Source organism: Musa acuminata, chromosome BXJ2-6 (genome assembly GCF_036884655.1).
Source record: "Musa acuminata AAA Group cultivar baxijiao chromosome BXJ2-6, Cavendish_Baxijiao_AAA, whole genome shotgun sequence".
Classification (NCBI taxonomy): domain Eukaryota; kingdom Viridiplantae; phylum Streptophyta; class Magnoliopsida; order Zingiberales; family Musaceae; genus Musa; species Musa acuminata.
The window spans coordinates 32,627,024-32,644,066 of NC_088343.1; the positions used below are offsets into that span (position 1 = coordinate 32,627,024).

The 17,043-nt window shown below is 36.4% G+C and overlaps 1 protein-coding gene across 4 annotated transcripts; it reads left to right on the forward strand.

Annotated features, from left to right (window-relative positions):
• Positions 1–421: 421 nt before the first annotated feature.
• On the forward strand, positions 422–9,232 carry LOC103988728 (phospholipase A I). Of its 4 annotated transcripts, XM_009407347.3 has the most exons (18): positions 422–1,212; positions 1,855–2,002; positions 2,169–2,247; positions 2,343–2,496; positions 2,580–2,789; positions 2,877–3,122; positions 3,247–3,409; positions 3,517–3,777; positions 3,863–3,984; positions 4,061–4,222; positions 4,857–5,049; positions 5,156–5,292; positions 5,573–5,711; positions 5,811–6,017; positions 6,125–6,593; positions 6,681–6,897; positions 6,981–7,070; positions 8,549–9,232. In XM_009407347.3, the coding sequence occupies exons 1-18, from the start codon at positions 643–645 to the stop codon at positions 8,993–8,995; spliced, it is 4,014 nt and encodes a 1,337-aa protein (XP_009405622.2). In that variant the 5' UTR covers positions 422–642; the 3' UTR covers positions 8,996–9,232. The 4 variants fall into 4 exon arrangements, with proteins under 4 accessions (XP_009405622.2, XP_064969630.1, XP_064969632.1 ...); XM_065113558.1 differs by having other exon boundaries at positions 6,125–6,897; XM_065113560.1 differs by lacking the exons at positions 6,981–7,070; positions 8,549–9,232 and having other exon boundaries at positions 6,710–6,882.
• The last annotated feature ends 7,811 nt before the right edge of the window (positions 9,233–17,043 follow it).

Sequence of the window (17,043 nt, forward strand, 5' to 3'; positions counted from 1 at the left end):
GTTATTTCCATCAGAGCTGATGACTGCCAATACGTAATAGAACATATGAGTTATTTGCCATTCATTCCATGCTTTGTCATAAGAATTGTTCTCTGTTCTAGCTACTGGTGGTTCAAACCATTAGCAGCCTTCAATGGATGAGACCTCCACATGCTTTGTCAAATCTCAATGTTTTAGAGGCTGTGAGGATGTCAACATGTTGTGTTGTGGCCCAAGTCGCTTTAGGCCATCCAGATCCGACACGAACTAGGCCACACCACAGCAGCCCAGTTCGACTACTCCAATGTCGTGTCGCGCCTAGACTCGCGATCTGATTCGGGTCCGTGCTGGGCCTATCGCCGCCCCATCGCGCCGCAGCCCATACGACCTTCCCGTCTTCTTATTTTCTCTAATATACGTATCTAAGCGTCTACAATTCTGACATAACTACTGCGTGTCCCGTGGAGGACACAGCAACGCCAACAACAACACGCACCAAGAAACCGGAAGGAAGAAAGAAAACGTAAAGCCGCCTCCCTTCGCCGATCTGTCGACCTCTTTTCCATCTCCAGGCTGCTGCTTCTTCCCCGTCTACCATCTCCTACCACAAACCCTAATCCCAAATCCCCTCGAAACCCTCCAAGAATTCCATCACGGGAGGTCATGCAGTCCTGGGGGTTGGGGTGGAAGCGCCCCTCCGAGATCTTCCACCTCTCCCTTGACTACGGCGAGCCCGGTGCCAATGCCGACGACGACGACGACTTCCCCTCCTCCTCCTCCTCTCCTCCCCCTCCTCCCCTTCCACCCCCGCCGCCGCCGCCGCCGCCACCTCAGCCGCCATCGCCCCGGCGCCCTTCCTCCGGGGAGCTGGGGTTCCGGATTGACCTTGACTGGACCGCTGGCGACGACGAGGAGCAGATCGCTCTCCGCCTCCAGTCCCAGCTTATGGTCGCGCTTCCCCCGCCGCAGGACGCCGTGGTGCTGGATCTGCGTGGGGACGAGGAGCGCGGCTGCGTCGAGGTGGAGATGAAGGTACTCAAGCGGCGGGAGCCGTTGAGATCGGTGCGGATGTCCAAGGCGGCTGGGTCCGGACAGCAGACCGACGGGCTCGGGGTCTTGACGCGGTTGATCCGGTCCAATTTAGCACCGTCCGGGCCGGCGAATGGCGTCCAGGGGTTGGCCGATCACTGGAAGAATGTGACGGTGTTGAGCCTGTGCGGCTGTGGCTTGTCTGTGAGTACTATGCTGTCCCATGCTTAAAAATCTTGATCTTTTCTGGGATCGACTTACTTTGTTTCGGTAGATCTTTGTCTTTGTCATTAGATCTTGATGCCTTGCTATCTGTGTGTAAATTCGAACACGATCGTGATGATCATCATTGTGCTTCACAGTTTTAAACTTGAGAGTTCTCCCATACAATATTTCAAGAATTGTTAAAAAACTTTTAACATATGACCATCTGTCCTTGATCCCGTGGCATTATAATTGAAACTTACTCCGTGTTTGAGTTGACACTCCTGGAAAACCTTCATCTTAACATTTGTTTGGTCTCTGCAGTAGTCTACCATAAGTTGTGCATTTGGGAAACTGAGTTGATGACATGCTTATGGGGCCACTGTTACTGCTTGTGCAGTTGCCTTCTACTCTGGAGCAACAAATTTGTCTTTGTCTACCACATTAAAACTAAACTTATTCTGCAAGTATATATTTCCAGTCCGACAGCTAGAAGTTGCAATTTAACACGATTTATGTCAGGTCACTGTGTGCTTTTGTCATCACACAAACTATTGCAATAAACCTTTTAGCTTTATACTAAAATCCTTGTGTGGCTTTTGAACATACTTCCATTGATACAAACTGTCTAAATTTTAACAGGTTTTTCCAGTGGAACTAACAAAGCTACCACTTCTGGAGAAGCTATATCTTGACAACAATAAGTTATTACTTTTGCCACCAGAGCTTGGTGAATTGAGAAGCATGAAGGTGCTAAGAGTCGACAACAATATGCTTAGTTCTGTTCCTGGTAAGCCTGAATGCTAACATGGTATACATCAAATGTTAAAGATTTTACCTAGGCAATTTGCTTAAGTTGTTAACTACTTTATACTCTATTGTGTAAGACCTTCTGAAACTTTTCTCACATGGCTTGCTAATTAAGATGGATCAACTTTTTTTTTTTTTTTGAACAGTTGAGTTGCGGCAATGTGTTATGCTGGTTGAACTGTCATTGGAACATAATAAACTTGTCAGACCACTTCTGGATTTCAGGTCATTTAATTGGCATTTCTTTTAATGCCTTTTATGTTGTTTTATGCCACTCAATATACTATTAGTCTTAACATTTCTCTTCAGCTCTATGGCAGGGCTATGGCTGAACTTCGTGTTCTAAGACTGTTCGGTAATCCTCTCGAGTTTCTTCCAGAAATTTTACCATTGCACAATCTTCGACATTTGTCACTTGCTAATATTAGAATTGAGGCCACTGAAAATCTGAAATCAGTGAATGTGCACATAGAGGTAACAGAGTTTTACAATTTTCACTAATCTTCTGCCACTCCTATTTATTTGTTCATGGTTGTAATCCTCGTCAGTGATTACAGACAGAAAACAGCTCCTATTTTATTGCATCAAGGCACAAGCTCAGTGCCTTTTTCTCTCTTATTTTCCGGTTCTCTTCATGTCATCATCCACTGTTGGCATCTGCATTAGCCAAAATCATGCAAGATCATAGCAATCGTGTGGCTATTAGTAAAGAAGAGAATGCTATACGACAGCTGATAAGTATGATAAGCAGTGATGACCGTCATGTGGTATGTGGTTTCTAAGATATGTATACAAATATATAGCATATCCATGGAATTTGAATGAAAAGTTCAAGCACCTATGATGTATTTCAGGTTGAACAAGCATGCTTTGCTCTCTCATCATTGGCAGCAGATGTTTCTTTGGCAATGCAGTTGATTAAGTCTGACATTATGCAACCCATCGAATCACTTTTGAGGTCAGTGGATCAAGAAGAACTGATCTCTGTATTGCAAGTTCTGGTCACATTAGCATTTGCATCTGATAGCGTTGCTCAAAAGATGCTGACCAAGGATGTCCTCAAGTCTCTTAAATCACTTTGTGCAAATAAAAACACAGAGGTAAGTCTTTTCTGTTATATGATGTATTTGTCTCTTTTTGGGGTCAAATTTGAATTTAAGATGTTGTATTGTTTTTGTATGGCAAGATGTTAGAACTACATTACTATAATTTTTCTTTCAACAGGTGCAGTGTCTGTCAATACTGGCTGTTGGCAATTTAGCTTTCTGTTCAGAAAATCGTCGCACTCTATCTCATTCTGAAAGCCTGCGGGAACTTCTATTGCGCCTCACAGTTATGCCTGTGCCACGTGTAAACAAGGCTGCAGCACGTGCTTTGGCAATTCTTGGTATATCATATTTGCTGTGTTTATCTGATGTTTACTTATAGTGTGAGTATATGATCTGTATACACCTGAGAAAATTTTTACTATTTCTTTGCTTGTGCTAACTAAAGGTGAAAATGAGAACCTGCGTCGAGCAATAAGAGGAAAGCCTGTTGGGAAGCAAGGATTGCGTATACTGTCAATGGATGGTGGTGGTATGAAGGGTCTAGCAACAGTTCAGATGCTTAAACAAATTGAGCAAGGAACCGGAAAGCGTATTCATGAAATGTTTGACCTGATATGTGGTACATCAACGGGTGGTATGCTTGCAGTAGCTCTTGGAATTAAACAAATGACCTTGGATCAATGTGAAGATATATACAAAGAGCTTGGTGAATAGTCTGGACTGTGGAATGCACTATTTCCCTTATGTTGATTTAGTGTAACATTTAATTTTCTGTCACTGCTCACTTTCAGGAAAACTTGTCTTTGCTGAACCTACTCCTAAGGATAATGAAGCTGCAACATGGAGGGAGAAGCTTGATCAGCTCTTCAAAAGTTCATCACAAAGTTTTAGAGTGGTTGTACATGGGTCAAAAGTATGGACATCTTTAATGTTTTCCTTCCAACGTTTTTCTATGCTGCAGCATAGCTTACACCAAATTTTACATGCAGCATAGTGCAGATCAATTTGAAAGACTGTTGAAAGAGATGTGTGCTGATGAAGATGGTGATCTTTTGATAGAATCTGCAGTGAAGGGCATTCCCAAAGTTTTCGTAGTGTCTACTCTAGTTAGTGTGACGCCAGCTCAACCATTTTTATTCCGGAATTATCAGGTTTGTCCGTTTGTAGTGTATTATTTGCTAGTGCGAATGCATGGTACTGTATTTATTTGAAGGTAATTATTAATTTATACATAGAAATATGGATTTTATTACTTAGGAGTTAAGAGTAAGTACCTCTTTCTTCAATTCAAGATGACATTTAGAATTTCATGTTATTTTTCTTTCCTTCTGGGCTTGCAATATAGTTTATCTTGCTTAATTGTCAAACCTACTTATGTGAAAGTTGAATGCCAAATGGATCATCTTCTAACCATGAGTTGTAAAGGGAGTCATTATTCATTGACTATTGCTATAACATGAACCCGTTGGTGTTTACCAATAAATACATTTTGGTTATGACTAGTGCTTTTATATTATTTAATCTATCTGTGAACCATTCACTTGGTCTTTAACTTGCTAAAAAGACTTCTCATGTATTGCTTAATAATAAGACATGCTGACACAATGAATCTTGTATGATATGTTTGCTACTCAGTTTGTCTAGTAAGCAAGGGTCCCATCAGGATTTCCAAAAGTTGATTGACATGTGCATGGTAGTCAGTATTTACCAAACAAACCACAGAGAATGCTTATCTACTGTGAAATATACTCAATTTGCCAAATAACATATTTTTTCCTTCTGTAGTATCCAGCTGGTACCCCAGAGTCGCCATTAGGAATGGCTGAAAGTCCAGCAGTTACTGCAATTGGAACAGCTATCCCTAGTGCACAAATCGCTAGTCGGCGTGGTGCTTCTATTGGAAGCTGCAAGCATCGGATATGGGAAGCTATAAGAGCATCATCTGCTGCTCCATATTACCTCGATGATTTCTCAGATGGTAATCATTTCTTATTCCCTGGTATTTTATTTTTTATTCTCACATTAGTACTTATATTCATGAGCTTTTTCGATATGTGGCTGTTATTTTATTATTTGAAATTCAGATGTGAATCGTTGGCAAGATGGAGCCATTGTAGCAAATAATCCAACCATATTTGCCATAAGAGAAGCACAGCTTTTATGGCCTGATACACGCATTGACTGTCTAATTTCAATAGGATGTGGTTCAGTTCCAACAAAGGTAATTTATTTTTTCTTTGCTTCTTCCTTTTGAGTAGACATGTTCCCTCTGGCTCCAGTATTACACTCTGGATATAGAACCATGAAATGTAGTTCAATGCTGCAGTGTTATCAGCTGACCCACAACAGGAGCAAAATCAAATCTTGGTGAAATAATTTAGTATATATACTCATGAATTTCCATATTGACATGGATGGATTGCTGGTATAATTGCTGTATGGATGATTTATGCTTAACCGATTGTTGATGTTATTGAATTAAACTGATTTTAATTCTGCAGGTACGAAAAGGTGGCTGGCGTTATTTGGATACTGGACAAGTGTTGATAGAGAGCGCATGCTCTGTAGATCGGGTGGAGGAAGCATTGGACACTCTGCTACCTATGATTCCTGAAGTGCAGTATTTTCGATTCAACCCAGGTTAGCAGTTGACTGTGAAAAATGTTCAGAAATTTTCTAGCTTGCTAAGAAACCCTTGTGGGCTTATGATATAGCTGCTACTTCTTGTTGTGCTGACAGTTGATGAGCGATGTGATATGGAGCTTGATGAGACTGATCCTGCTATCTGGCTTAAGTTGGAAGCTGCAACAGAGGAGTACGTTCAGAAAAATTGTGAGCTCTTCAAGAATGTCTGTGAGCGGCTAGTTCCACGAAATGAACATGAAGAAAGACTATCTGAGAAGTTGAATAGTCAACAATTTTCTAAATCAAAATCATTCAATTCAGGTACTTGTCAATTGTTATATAACAACTGCTGAGATTGACTCCTGATTCAGTCTGATTTTTCCTTTTTGAGTTCCATTAATAACAAATATCTTCTTTTGCTCCTCAAGGGCTTGATGAAACAAGCCCTTCATTAGGATGGAGGAGGATGGTTCTACTTGTAGAATCTTCACATAGTCCTGATATTGGAAATACTGATCATCATGCCCGAACACTTGAGAAGTTTTGTGCTAGTAATGGAATCAGGCTCTCCCTAACAAACTGTACTTCCGGATTCTCCAAGCCTGCAACTAGATTTCCTACACCTTTCACGTCACCATTATTTACTGGAAGCTTTCCATCAAGTCCACTTCTATATAGTCCTGAATGTGGACCTCAGAGAATTAATCGGATTGATCTAGTTCCACCTCTTAGCTTGGATGGTCATCCAACAGGGAAACCATCACCCCCAACATCTCCATTGGTCTCAAGGCAGGCTTCTTTACATGTTCGATCATTACATGATAAATTGCAGGATTTGCCTCAAGTAGGCATTATACATTTGGCTCTTCAGAATGATTCGACAGGTTCAATATTAAGGTTAAAATCTTCCTCCTTGCTATATTATTTAACTACAGTTTTGACCTTTTTCATTATTATGTCCTCATTCTGTAAACTTTCTGTCAGTTGGCAGAATGATGTATTTGTGGTTGCAGAACCTGGCGAGCTTGCAGATAGATTTCTTCAGAGTGTTAAACTGAGCCTGTCTCCATTGATGCGTGGAAGACAGAGAAAGGAAGCTTATTCCTTAGCTAAAGTTTCATCTGTAGCTGATCTGGTTACAAAATGGCGATGCTTTCAAGTTGGAGGTATCCTCCACCGTTATATAGGACGCCAAACACAAGTATGCATTTTCTTTACTTGGTATTGATTTTACATCTGTTAGGAAACTTCATTGTATATTTACTATTATGGTGGTCATTGAAGGTAATGGAAGATAACCAAGAAATTGGTGCATTTATGTTTCGGAGAACGGTTCCTGCTGTTCACTTGACATCCGAAGATGTTCGTTGGATGGTAAGTTGTAGGCAGAGTTGCTCTGATATTCTTTGCATCTTCAAGAAAGACATGCAGCTATTGTGCTTGATCCCATGTTGAATGAATATTGGGTGCTTTTGGTATTGTGGTTGGATAGTGCCCAGACTACTATGTCTTTTATTTTGCATATTATGTTTCTAGATTTAGTCAGTGCCTGTCTTAATAAATGTCATCAGTGAGCAAAAAGCTAGAAGCATTTGACTTATGCTGATCAGACAGGAACCACCAGCACAGCAGAGAAGAATTAAAGCATATCCTTGACATCATGTCCAGCATACTTTTTTTAATCAGATCTTCATCATACGTTCTTGCCTTTTGTTGATTGACTTGGTGCCCTTTTGATGAGTTATGTTATCTTTCTACTATTTTCTTAATTATTCTTTCCAAGTTTGACCTTTAAAATTCAATCGGAAACTTGCTTTAGCATTCTGATAAATATATGTTTGATGCAATTACCGGTTAATTTTCTAGTCCTGTCACATTCAGGGGATATGAAACTGTGTCCTTGAGGTCATCCAACATGACGTATAATAAATTCTTCATTCTGGCATTTATTAGACCTTGTGTTCTAAAATTCGACATCACATAGAGATACAGAGGGATACATGCTCCTATATTTTGAACTAGTTCTGATTTTCGGTTGAACCTTTTACTTGTCTTAAAAACTACCAATGAATGTTTCTCTCGATATGCTCTGGATTTAAATTTTGTGGTTGAGAAGGGGGAGGGTGTTAGTGTATTGCGATCAAGCGGCTTTGCAGTATCCAGCTTGTCAAGGTCAACACTTGGCTTGATTTTACATTGCTGAAAACAATTCATCTCTCCATCTTTTCCTCAGAAAATTACCATTTTGTAATATCTAATATTTATCTTATCAAACCATATGCAATGTTCAACTCGTATGCTGTAATCTTTATCTTCATATGGTGAAAACCACCGTTTCTTTTTATTATTATTTCCATGGTATGAGCAATGAAGTTACCTCGACATGTTTTTTTATGTCAAAAACAACTTTTAAGATTGTCTTGACATTTATAAAGTTGAGACTGGTGACTCTGTTTGATTTTACACAAGACCTTGGAAATTTGAATTTGTAGGTGTACAAAATGTGTGAACATTGGAGAATGGCCATGGTAGTGTCAAAATCTATTTTTCAATTGCTGGCTATTTCATGTAATTAGATACAGATGGTGCTCGATGGTCGGAGAATTGTAAGCAAGTGTCCTCTCATGGAGAAATGGGTATTTTGGGGCTCACATTCTATTTAAGAAATACACTTAAGTTGGGTTTAGCGCAAGATAGCTTATCTTCAATCTTTCTTCAATTCCAATTTGTTGTTATTTTGCAACAAGCTATTTCCAGTTCTTGTAAAATTATTGTCCAATTTCTGTCTGTAAATGTATCTTCATTTCAGTTGAGATTCCGTACTGCTTTAATCTTTGAATTCACATTGCTAGGTTGGAGCATGGAGAGATAGAATTATAATATGCACTGGAAAGTATGGGCTGGCTCCAAGCCTGGTGAAGGCTTTCCTAGATTCAGGCGCCAAAGCTGTTGTCTCATCGTCACTCGAACCTCCTGACGTGCAGTCCATACAGTTCAATGTGCTGGGCGATTACAATGGTTTTGAGAATGGAAGGTTTGAGATTGGAGATGAAGAGGCCGAGGATGACTACGTACTGGAACCAGCAAGTCCAGCAAGTGACTGGGAAGATAGTGATGCAGAGAAAGGTGGTGAGCCTGTGGTCATCTGGAATGGTGACGATGAAGATCTATCTGAGTTTGTATGCCTTTTATATGACTTGTTGTTCCACGAGGTATCAAGAGTAGATGTTGCTCTACAACATGCACTCCGCTCCCATCCGAAGTTGAGATACAGTTGCCATTTACCAAATATACACTAGTAACAGCTAAAACAATCACATTACATGATAGGATCAATAATATGAGTTACATGATGAAGAAGCGAGAATTTTGTTCCTTTTTTTATTTTTTATTTTTCATAATAGAGTATGTTAGAGAAAGATAAGAAGTGTGATACATTTGTACTTGTAAGTATGCTCATGCAGCATATATGTAACCTTACACAGTTTCAGTTAATAAAAAGCTTAGGGAGCTCTGCCCCCTAAAGTTTAGCTGAATTTTCTCTCATTTCTACATGTTTTGTCTTTTTTTTTATGACGACTGATTGCGTGGAAAGCTTTTGAGTGATGAGATTTTTATTTTATATAATATTACCATTTCCCTGGTTGTTTCCCGTACAAGGTTCTCACCGGAAGAAGAGGTATGAAACTGCATCGGGCAGCAGCACTCTGCCTGCCAGGTAGAGCTCTCTCTCTCTAGGAATGCTTTACATTCCTTTAGCTACCTCATCGGAGGGGTCTGTGGTAAGTAATCCAACATGATTTAACTAAATTACCCAGTCAGAAAACCATTAACGGCATGAAAAATTAGTAGCTACGAACAGGGAGAATGGTGTGTAATAAAGAATGGGAGGGCAGCAGAGTGGGGAATCGGAGGAACTAAGAAATCTTGGAATACGACTTCTCATAGAAGATTGGGAGCAAGGGCGAGGAGGCGATCGAGACACCTTGAAAGAACAAATAATACTTTAATCAATAGCTGATGCAAGTGATAGAAATTATGATAGAAACATATATATATATATATATATATATATATATATATATATATATATATATATATATATATATATATATGGAACGTTTCCTTATTTCCTCAATCAATCATAAATTTGAGGATCAATCATGGATTGAAAAAGCATTACATGATTGATTCTTAAATCTATAATTGATTAAAATATAAGAAAATAAGAATGTTGTTCCATATGTGCAAGGCCGATGAATTATATATATATATATATATACTTTTAAATGGGTTAGAGATAGTTTAATGAAAATCCCTATGTATTTTCTGCATACAAGGCTAAATTGTTTCACTAATAAACAAAATAAAAGTAGTTGAGAGTTGTTTTTTTTTTTTTGGACACATCCATAACAAATACAAAAAAATGATTAAAAAAAAAAAACTGGTGGCATCACCGATCTTAGTTATATCAAATCTTGGGTCTCGCTTCAAAGCCGGATATGATAAGACCATCCTTCCGATTCAATTTATCAATCTCATTGAAGTTCAATTTTATTTCTCCATCCCCTTCATCATTATAGAACTCACCAACCACAATCTTCATCCAACCATCATCACACATATATCTCCTCTCCTCTCTCCTCTTTCTCCTCTACTCTCTCCTTTTTTTTTTTTTTTCCTTCAGTTGTCTTTTGCTTATCATTCTCGTAGCCACTATCATCGTCATCATGATCATATCGATAATATATGTTTTTGTTTTATGCGGGTCAAAATTGAGGATCGTCTTTTGAGGATGATCCCCAAGTCCATATGCATCGGGAGGGTTTAACTAAAAGACCAAATAAGTCATACATGTTATTTTATATAAAAAACCTCACTATTCATAGAGACATGGATTTCTAACGTGCTGTAAACTCTATTTTGGTCCTTCAACCACGGACCAAAATGCTTAAACGGGAGTTAAACGTAATATTGTCACGACTAACCAAAATGCTTAGGTCAGCTTAAATATTAGGTCGGCTCTGATACCAAATGTCACGACCCGAGTCTGATGAGCCAATTGGCCAATAACTCCACTTTGGCCCTTTAATCACGGACCAAAATGTTTAAGCGAGAGTTAGTGTAATATACTCATCAGACCCTTATAAGCTGATCATACACATTGCTCACTTTCGATGTGGGACTAATGGGATGTTACAAATACTATCTTCAACTATTTTATATTCGGACATCCATAACATAATTAGGTTCCAAGGCATCATATATATATATATATATATATATATATATATATATATATATATATATATATATATATATATATATCATATTGTTTAGAAAGTAAAATACTAATCTTTGGTACAATAGATAGGTTAGATAGTAAAAGATGCTTACACCTCTTTGGTACAATAGATAGGTTAGAGTTTTAAAAATTAATGTCAATAGGCTCATGATAGATGATCCCAATGGACTTGACGTTTCATTGTTCTCGAAAAAAGGAACATTATCTTTTTTTAGTAATACCTAAAATATCATAAATTATGTCGTTTGTAATAGGTATATGATGTCCTAGAAAATAAGTTGATGTTCTATCATTTTTATCTAAATATAAATTATTATAAAATATTATAACTAGGGTAGAGTAGATATGTTCACTAATTTAAAGAATAGGAAGGACATTTAAGTTAATAAACTATTGGATTATTTCTTATTCACCCAAATCTTCTAGGTCTATTTACTTTCGTTTGCGAATAATCCTAGATTCAAAATTTAAAAATCTTAAGACATATTCATAAGAATCAAATACGATGGTGTCATATGTTTTATATATTCTCCTATTCATTTATCCTTTAAGGATCTTCTAGGTGCCATGAAGACTACAATATGTATTACGAAAATAAAAATAAGAACAAACTATAAATTGAGAATAAGAGTGAAGAGGAAGGAGAAATCTTGAGGAGAGATTAGAGGGAGGTTTAGAGGAGGAGAGAACTTGAGGAGGAAGAGGGTGAAAGAGTGTTGTGGGGGAGGTTTAAAGGGAGGAAGAAAAGGGTTAGAAGAGGGAGAGGTTGGCTAGGGAAAAGAGAGGGTTTCTAGAAGAGTTTAGGATAATTCTACCGCTAACCCTAATCTTAAAAAGGATTCCATCAGGTTGCTGGTTGTAGTATCGCCAACCTAGGTAGTGCTACTATCATTGGACAGAGAGCATTGATGGCAGTACTATCATACCAATGATGCTACTATTGGGTATATTTATTTTTTTAGACTTTTATAAAATGATATCAAAATTCATTGATTCAAGTTTAACATATCTAATTCCTTTCGAATAAAATTAATTTTTTATTTAGTAGTTTAGTAAAAATATTTGCTAGTTGATGTTTTGTGTCAATAAAATCTAAAGATATATCATGATTGTTTATATGATCCTTAATGAAATGATGTCTAATGTTAATGTATATAGTTCGAGAATGTTGAATAGAATTTTTTGACAAGTATATTAATATTATCACACTTTATAGAAATATTTTTTAAGTAAAGTTCATAATATTCTAAAATATTTTTTATCCAAATTACATATACATAGCATGCAACTAACTACCGCAGATAGTGCAATAGAGTTTTGCTTTTTGGATGACTAAGAAACAAGTATATTACCTAAGAACTAACAAGTTCCAAAGATACTTTTTCTATCAACTTTACATCCTGCAAAGTGCATAAACAAACAAATTAAAATTTTTAGATTTAGAATACCATAATCTCAGATTAGGTATCCTTTTTAATTATTTAAAAATTATTTTAACTACTTTATAGTGAGATTATTCAAGATTAGACTAAAATCTTATATAAAGCCTAACACTAAATATTATATCAAGTCTAGTTATAGTAAGATATAGTAAACTATCTATTATGCCTCTATACATTTTTTTGTTAAAGTATTCTCCTTCATTATCCAAGTATAATTTAGTAGAGATACTCATTGGTGTGTTGATAGTATTAATATTGTCCATGTAAAATCGTTTTAATAGATCAAGAGTAAATTTGGTTTGACTAATAAAAATCCCATCATTTAGTTGCTTAATTTATAATTCTAGAAAAAATATCAATTTACCAATTAAAGTTATTTTAAATTCTTGATTCATACTCTTAGCAAAGATCATTTAGTTGCTTAATTTATAATTCTAGAAAAAATATCAATTCATCAATTAAATTAAAGTCATTTAGTTGCTAAAGATCATAGAGACGCAAGAAGATTTTTTAACTCTCCTATGGATGGTTGTTACACTCATCCCTAAACAGACATAATATAAAAAATATATTCTTTTCAAAGATCATAAATAATATAATGTTTCATTAGTACATAAGAAATAGGCTTATTTGGATCTAAGAGCAATATCTCTTAATATAAATTTTTAATTTTAAAAAATATTAAAAAATTGAGAGATTATCTTGGATAGTATTTATCAAATTATTCTTCAAATATAAGCTAAGATTTTCTTGTGTTTTTTTTAACAATGCATCAAGAGTGATCTAAATATATGAGGTTAATTTATAACTAATAATGTGTTTAAAAATATCATGAAAAATAGATTCCCTTAATATAAATTTAGCTTTTATATTTAATATCCTCCATTTCTTCGTCAGTTTTATATTTAATTACATCACACGGATTTTCCCTATGTGATAGGATTTTAAATAAATCTTTGAGATTTTATAGTTAGGTTGATTAAGAAATTCAATGCTAAACCCAAAAACTTGACTTTTGTAATTCATAATCGAAAAATATTATATTCTTCACGAAGAGATTTTAAAATATAAAATATTATCTTATGGCTACTATAGTGTAATAAGACGTAATAGTAATAAAGTAATACTAGCGTAAGATCAAACCAAATAAAAAAAAATTGAGACTAAAGTAAAAAAAAAAAATGTTTTATTAAATCTATCAAAAAGAAAAAGTAGATCTTGAATTAATATTTAACTTGGGAGTTTTAGATGGATATTTATTTATTTATAGGTGTAGAATAATAATTTAAGTCAAGAGATTCTTGTCTCAAAAATTTTCTATAGGAAACTTATTTAAAAAATAAAAAATAATTATTTAAAATTTTTCAAAAGGAAGGTAGGAGGATTGGTTCAACAGATGACGTCCCTCCAACAGCTTGAATTCGTGAGCTGTCTCAATCTATAGAGATTTTCAGCCTCTTTGGAAATTGTTTCTTCGATCAACAAGTTAATCATCATCGGTAATTGTCCCAAGATCGATTCACTGCCGAGAATGGCCTGCCTATATCGATTAAAGAACTGCGTCTATATGGAGATGCCCATCACCGAATGACCTGACTGGCCCAAGATTTCTCATATTCCCTGTATAGGAGGAAAATATATATACGAAGGGGTACTGCCTTCGGTATGTTCTCTTTCTTTTTGACCGTCTATTTGCCTTTGTGCATACATAGTAATACTGTCAGAGTACATCTTTATTCCTATAATATATTATCATAATATCGAAGTCATTTACTTATGCATCAATCTAGTATTTCACTTACATGTAAAACACATAGTCATTGACTTTAACTTCATACGATAATAAGTTGTCAAACATTAATTACATATTTCTCACGTACATACGTCCGATCAACTAGTAGACTCATTCAAGAAGATCGACGTCGCTTCTTCATTTCATTCTTAACCGTTTCCCCCATAAACATTATATTAACTATTTCCTCGTAGACATTAGTCGAAGATCACATATCCTGACTATGATTACAGTCAATATCTGTTGTTAGGCTTAAGCCACGCATGCCGTTATCGGTAACGAGCAGGTACATAGTCCAAAGTATAATAGCCTAACCCACGCATGCCGTTATCGGTAACGAGCAGGTACGTAGTCCAAAGTACTTGGCTGTTATCTCTAACTTGAGGCAGAACAGCCAAGCGGCAAATTGTTTAAGTTGTTCATGCTAATGAGATATAAAGAGAAATAACTTTTGTATATGAACAAATACTAGCAGGCCATAACATGTAATGAAATTAAATGGAAGCACAATCAAATATAACACCAAGATATATGTGGAAAACCCCTCTAATGTAAAGGGTAAAAATCATGAGGCAAACTAGAGATAATCCACTATAATAATAATGAATATACAAATCTCAATCTCTCGCCCAAAACCCTAGCAACATTCACAAGAGAATAATTGGGATACAAGGAATATGTTACTGTGCATAATATCTAAATCTTTTCTTTAGAATCTCGTGGCTACCAAAAAAACTGCCTCCTTGCTATCTTTTTTTGCATCTTTTTATAGCCACCACATCTCCCTTAATATAAATTAGGGTTAGGTTAAGAGGGGGGTGAGCTTGGGCTGAATATGGGCTATTAGCCCAACAACCTCCCCCTTCAGCCCATAAGGGAGGCTGTCTCATGACTCTTCAATGTGAAGCCATGCCGATCAGCTGTCAGTATATCTTCTATCTTTCTTTGGGTAAGGTCTTTGTCAACATGTCTGCTCCGTTATCATCTGTGTGAATTTTCTGAAGCTGCAACTGCTTCTCTTCAAATACATTTCAAATCCAGTGATATCTGACATCTATATGCTTTGACTTGGAATGAAACATTGGGTTCTTACACAAATGGATGACACTCTGGCTGTCACAATGCATCACATAATTTTCTTGTAAGAATTCTTTCATCCATAATATTTCTTTGTATACCTCTATAGCAGCAATATATTCTACTTATGTGGTGGAGAGAGCAATACACTTTTACAATCTGGATTGTCATGACATAGCTCCCCCTATAAAAGTAAATACATAACCTGAAGTGGACTTCCTTATATCTAAATCTCTTATCATATTTGTATCTGTGTAACCTGTCAACACAAGTGATCCACCTCCAAAGCTTAAACAAACTTTAGAGCTCCCTTTGAGATATCTAAAAATCCATTTCACTGCTGCCCAATGCTCTTTGCTTGGATTTGCAAGAAATCTGCTAGTAACATCAACTGCATATGCGATGTCCGGCCTCGTACATACTATTGCATACATTAAACTTCCGGCTACTGAAATATAAGGAACCTTTTGCATTTTCTCCTTCTCCTCATCAATTGATGGACTCTGTTCGGAGCACAACTTAAAGTGACCTGCAAGTGGAGAACCAACTGGTTTTGCATTACTCATACTGAATTTTTCTAATACCTTCTCGATGTATTTCTCTTGTGATAACTAAATCTTCTTATTTTTTCTATCACGGGAAATCTGCATACCCAATATCTGTTTTGTTGGCCTCATGTCCTTCATTGCAAAAGACTCATTCACTTCCTTCTTTAACCTGTCAATTATAGACATATCTTTCCCAAGAATAAGCATGTCATCAACGTAAAGTAAGAGAATAATAAAATTCTCATCAAACCATTTGATATATACACAATGATCTGAAGCTGTTCTTTTATATCCATTTTCTGTTATAAATGAATCAAACTTTCTGTACCACTGTCTTGGAGCTTGCTTTAGCCCATACAAGCTCTTATTCAACTTACAAATAAAATTCTCTTTACCTTTGACTTTGAAGCCTTCTGGTTACTCCATATAAATTTTTCATCCAAATCATCATGAAAGAAAGCTGTCTTCATATCTAACTGCTCAACCTTCAAGTTCTGGCTAGCAGCAATACCATGAACAACATAAATAGAAGATATTTTAACAACAGGAGAAAAAATCTTTTCAAAGTCAATACATTTCTTTTGACCAAAGTCTTTCACAATTAATCTAGCTTTGTGCTTTAGTTGAGAACAATATTCTTGAGTCTTCAACTTAAAAACTCACTTGTTCTTCAAGGCCTTCATTCCATTTGGTAGTAGTACCAAATCATAAGTGTGGTTCTTCTGAAGAGCATTCATTTTTTCTTGTATAGCAACTAATCACTTCTCTTTCTGTTCACTTTCAACTGTTTCCTGGTAACTCTCTGGTTCACCTGTATCAGTAAACATTATATACTCATCTGTAGAGTATCTTCTGGAAGGTTGACATTGTCTAGAAGATCTTCTCTACTGAGGTTCTGTAGGAAGTTGCTCTCCAACTTCTTCTTACTCAACATGTCCTATAGGTAGATCAACATTAGGCTCTACACCATCTTCCTGCACATCTCTCCCATCACCCTGATATACTGGAGAAGTAACTGGGTTATAATCTGCTAATCCTTCTACAGAAGCCTTGGCCGGTGTCTTCTTCTTCAAATCTTCAAAGGTTTGATCCTCAAAGAAGACTACATCTCTGCTTCTGAACATCTTTTGCTTTTCTGGATCCCAAAGCCTGTAATTAAACTGATCATGTGAGTAACCAAGAA

Bases quoted from the DNA above. Each gene is read 5' to 3' on its own strand.
- LOC103988728 (XM_065113558.1), top strand. From the start codon at position 643: ATGCAGTCCTGGGGGTTGGGGTGGAAGCGCCCCTCCGAGATCTTCCAC. The intron at 2,003-2,168 runs GTAAGCCTGAAT...TTTTTTGAACAG, and splicing joins TATGCTTAGTTCTGTTCCTG to TTGAGTTGCGGCAATGTGTT. The intron at 3,410-3,516 runs GTATATCATATT...TGCTAACTAAAG, and splicing joins ACGTGCTTTGGCAATTCTTG to GTGAAAATGAGAACCTGCGT.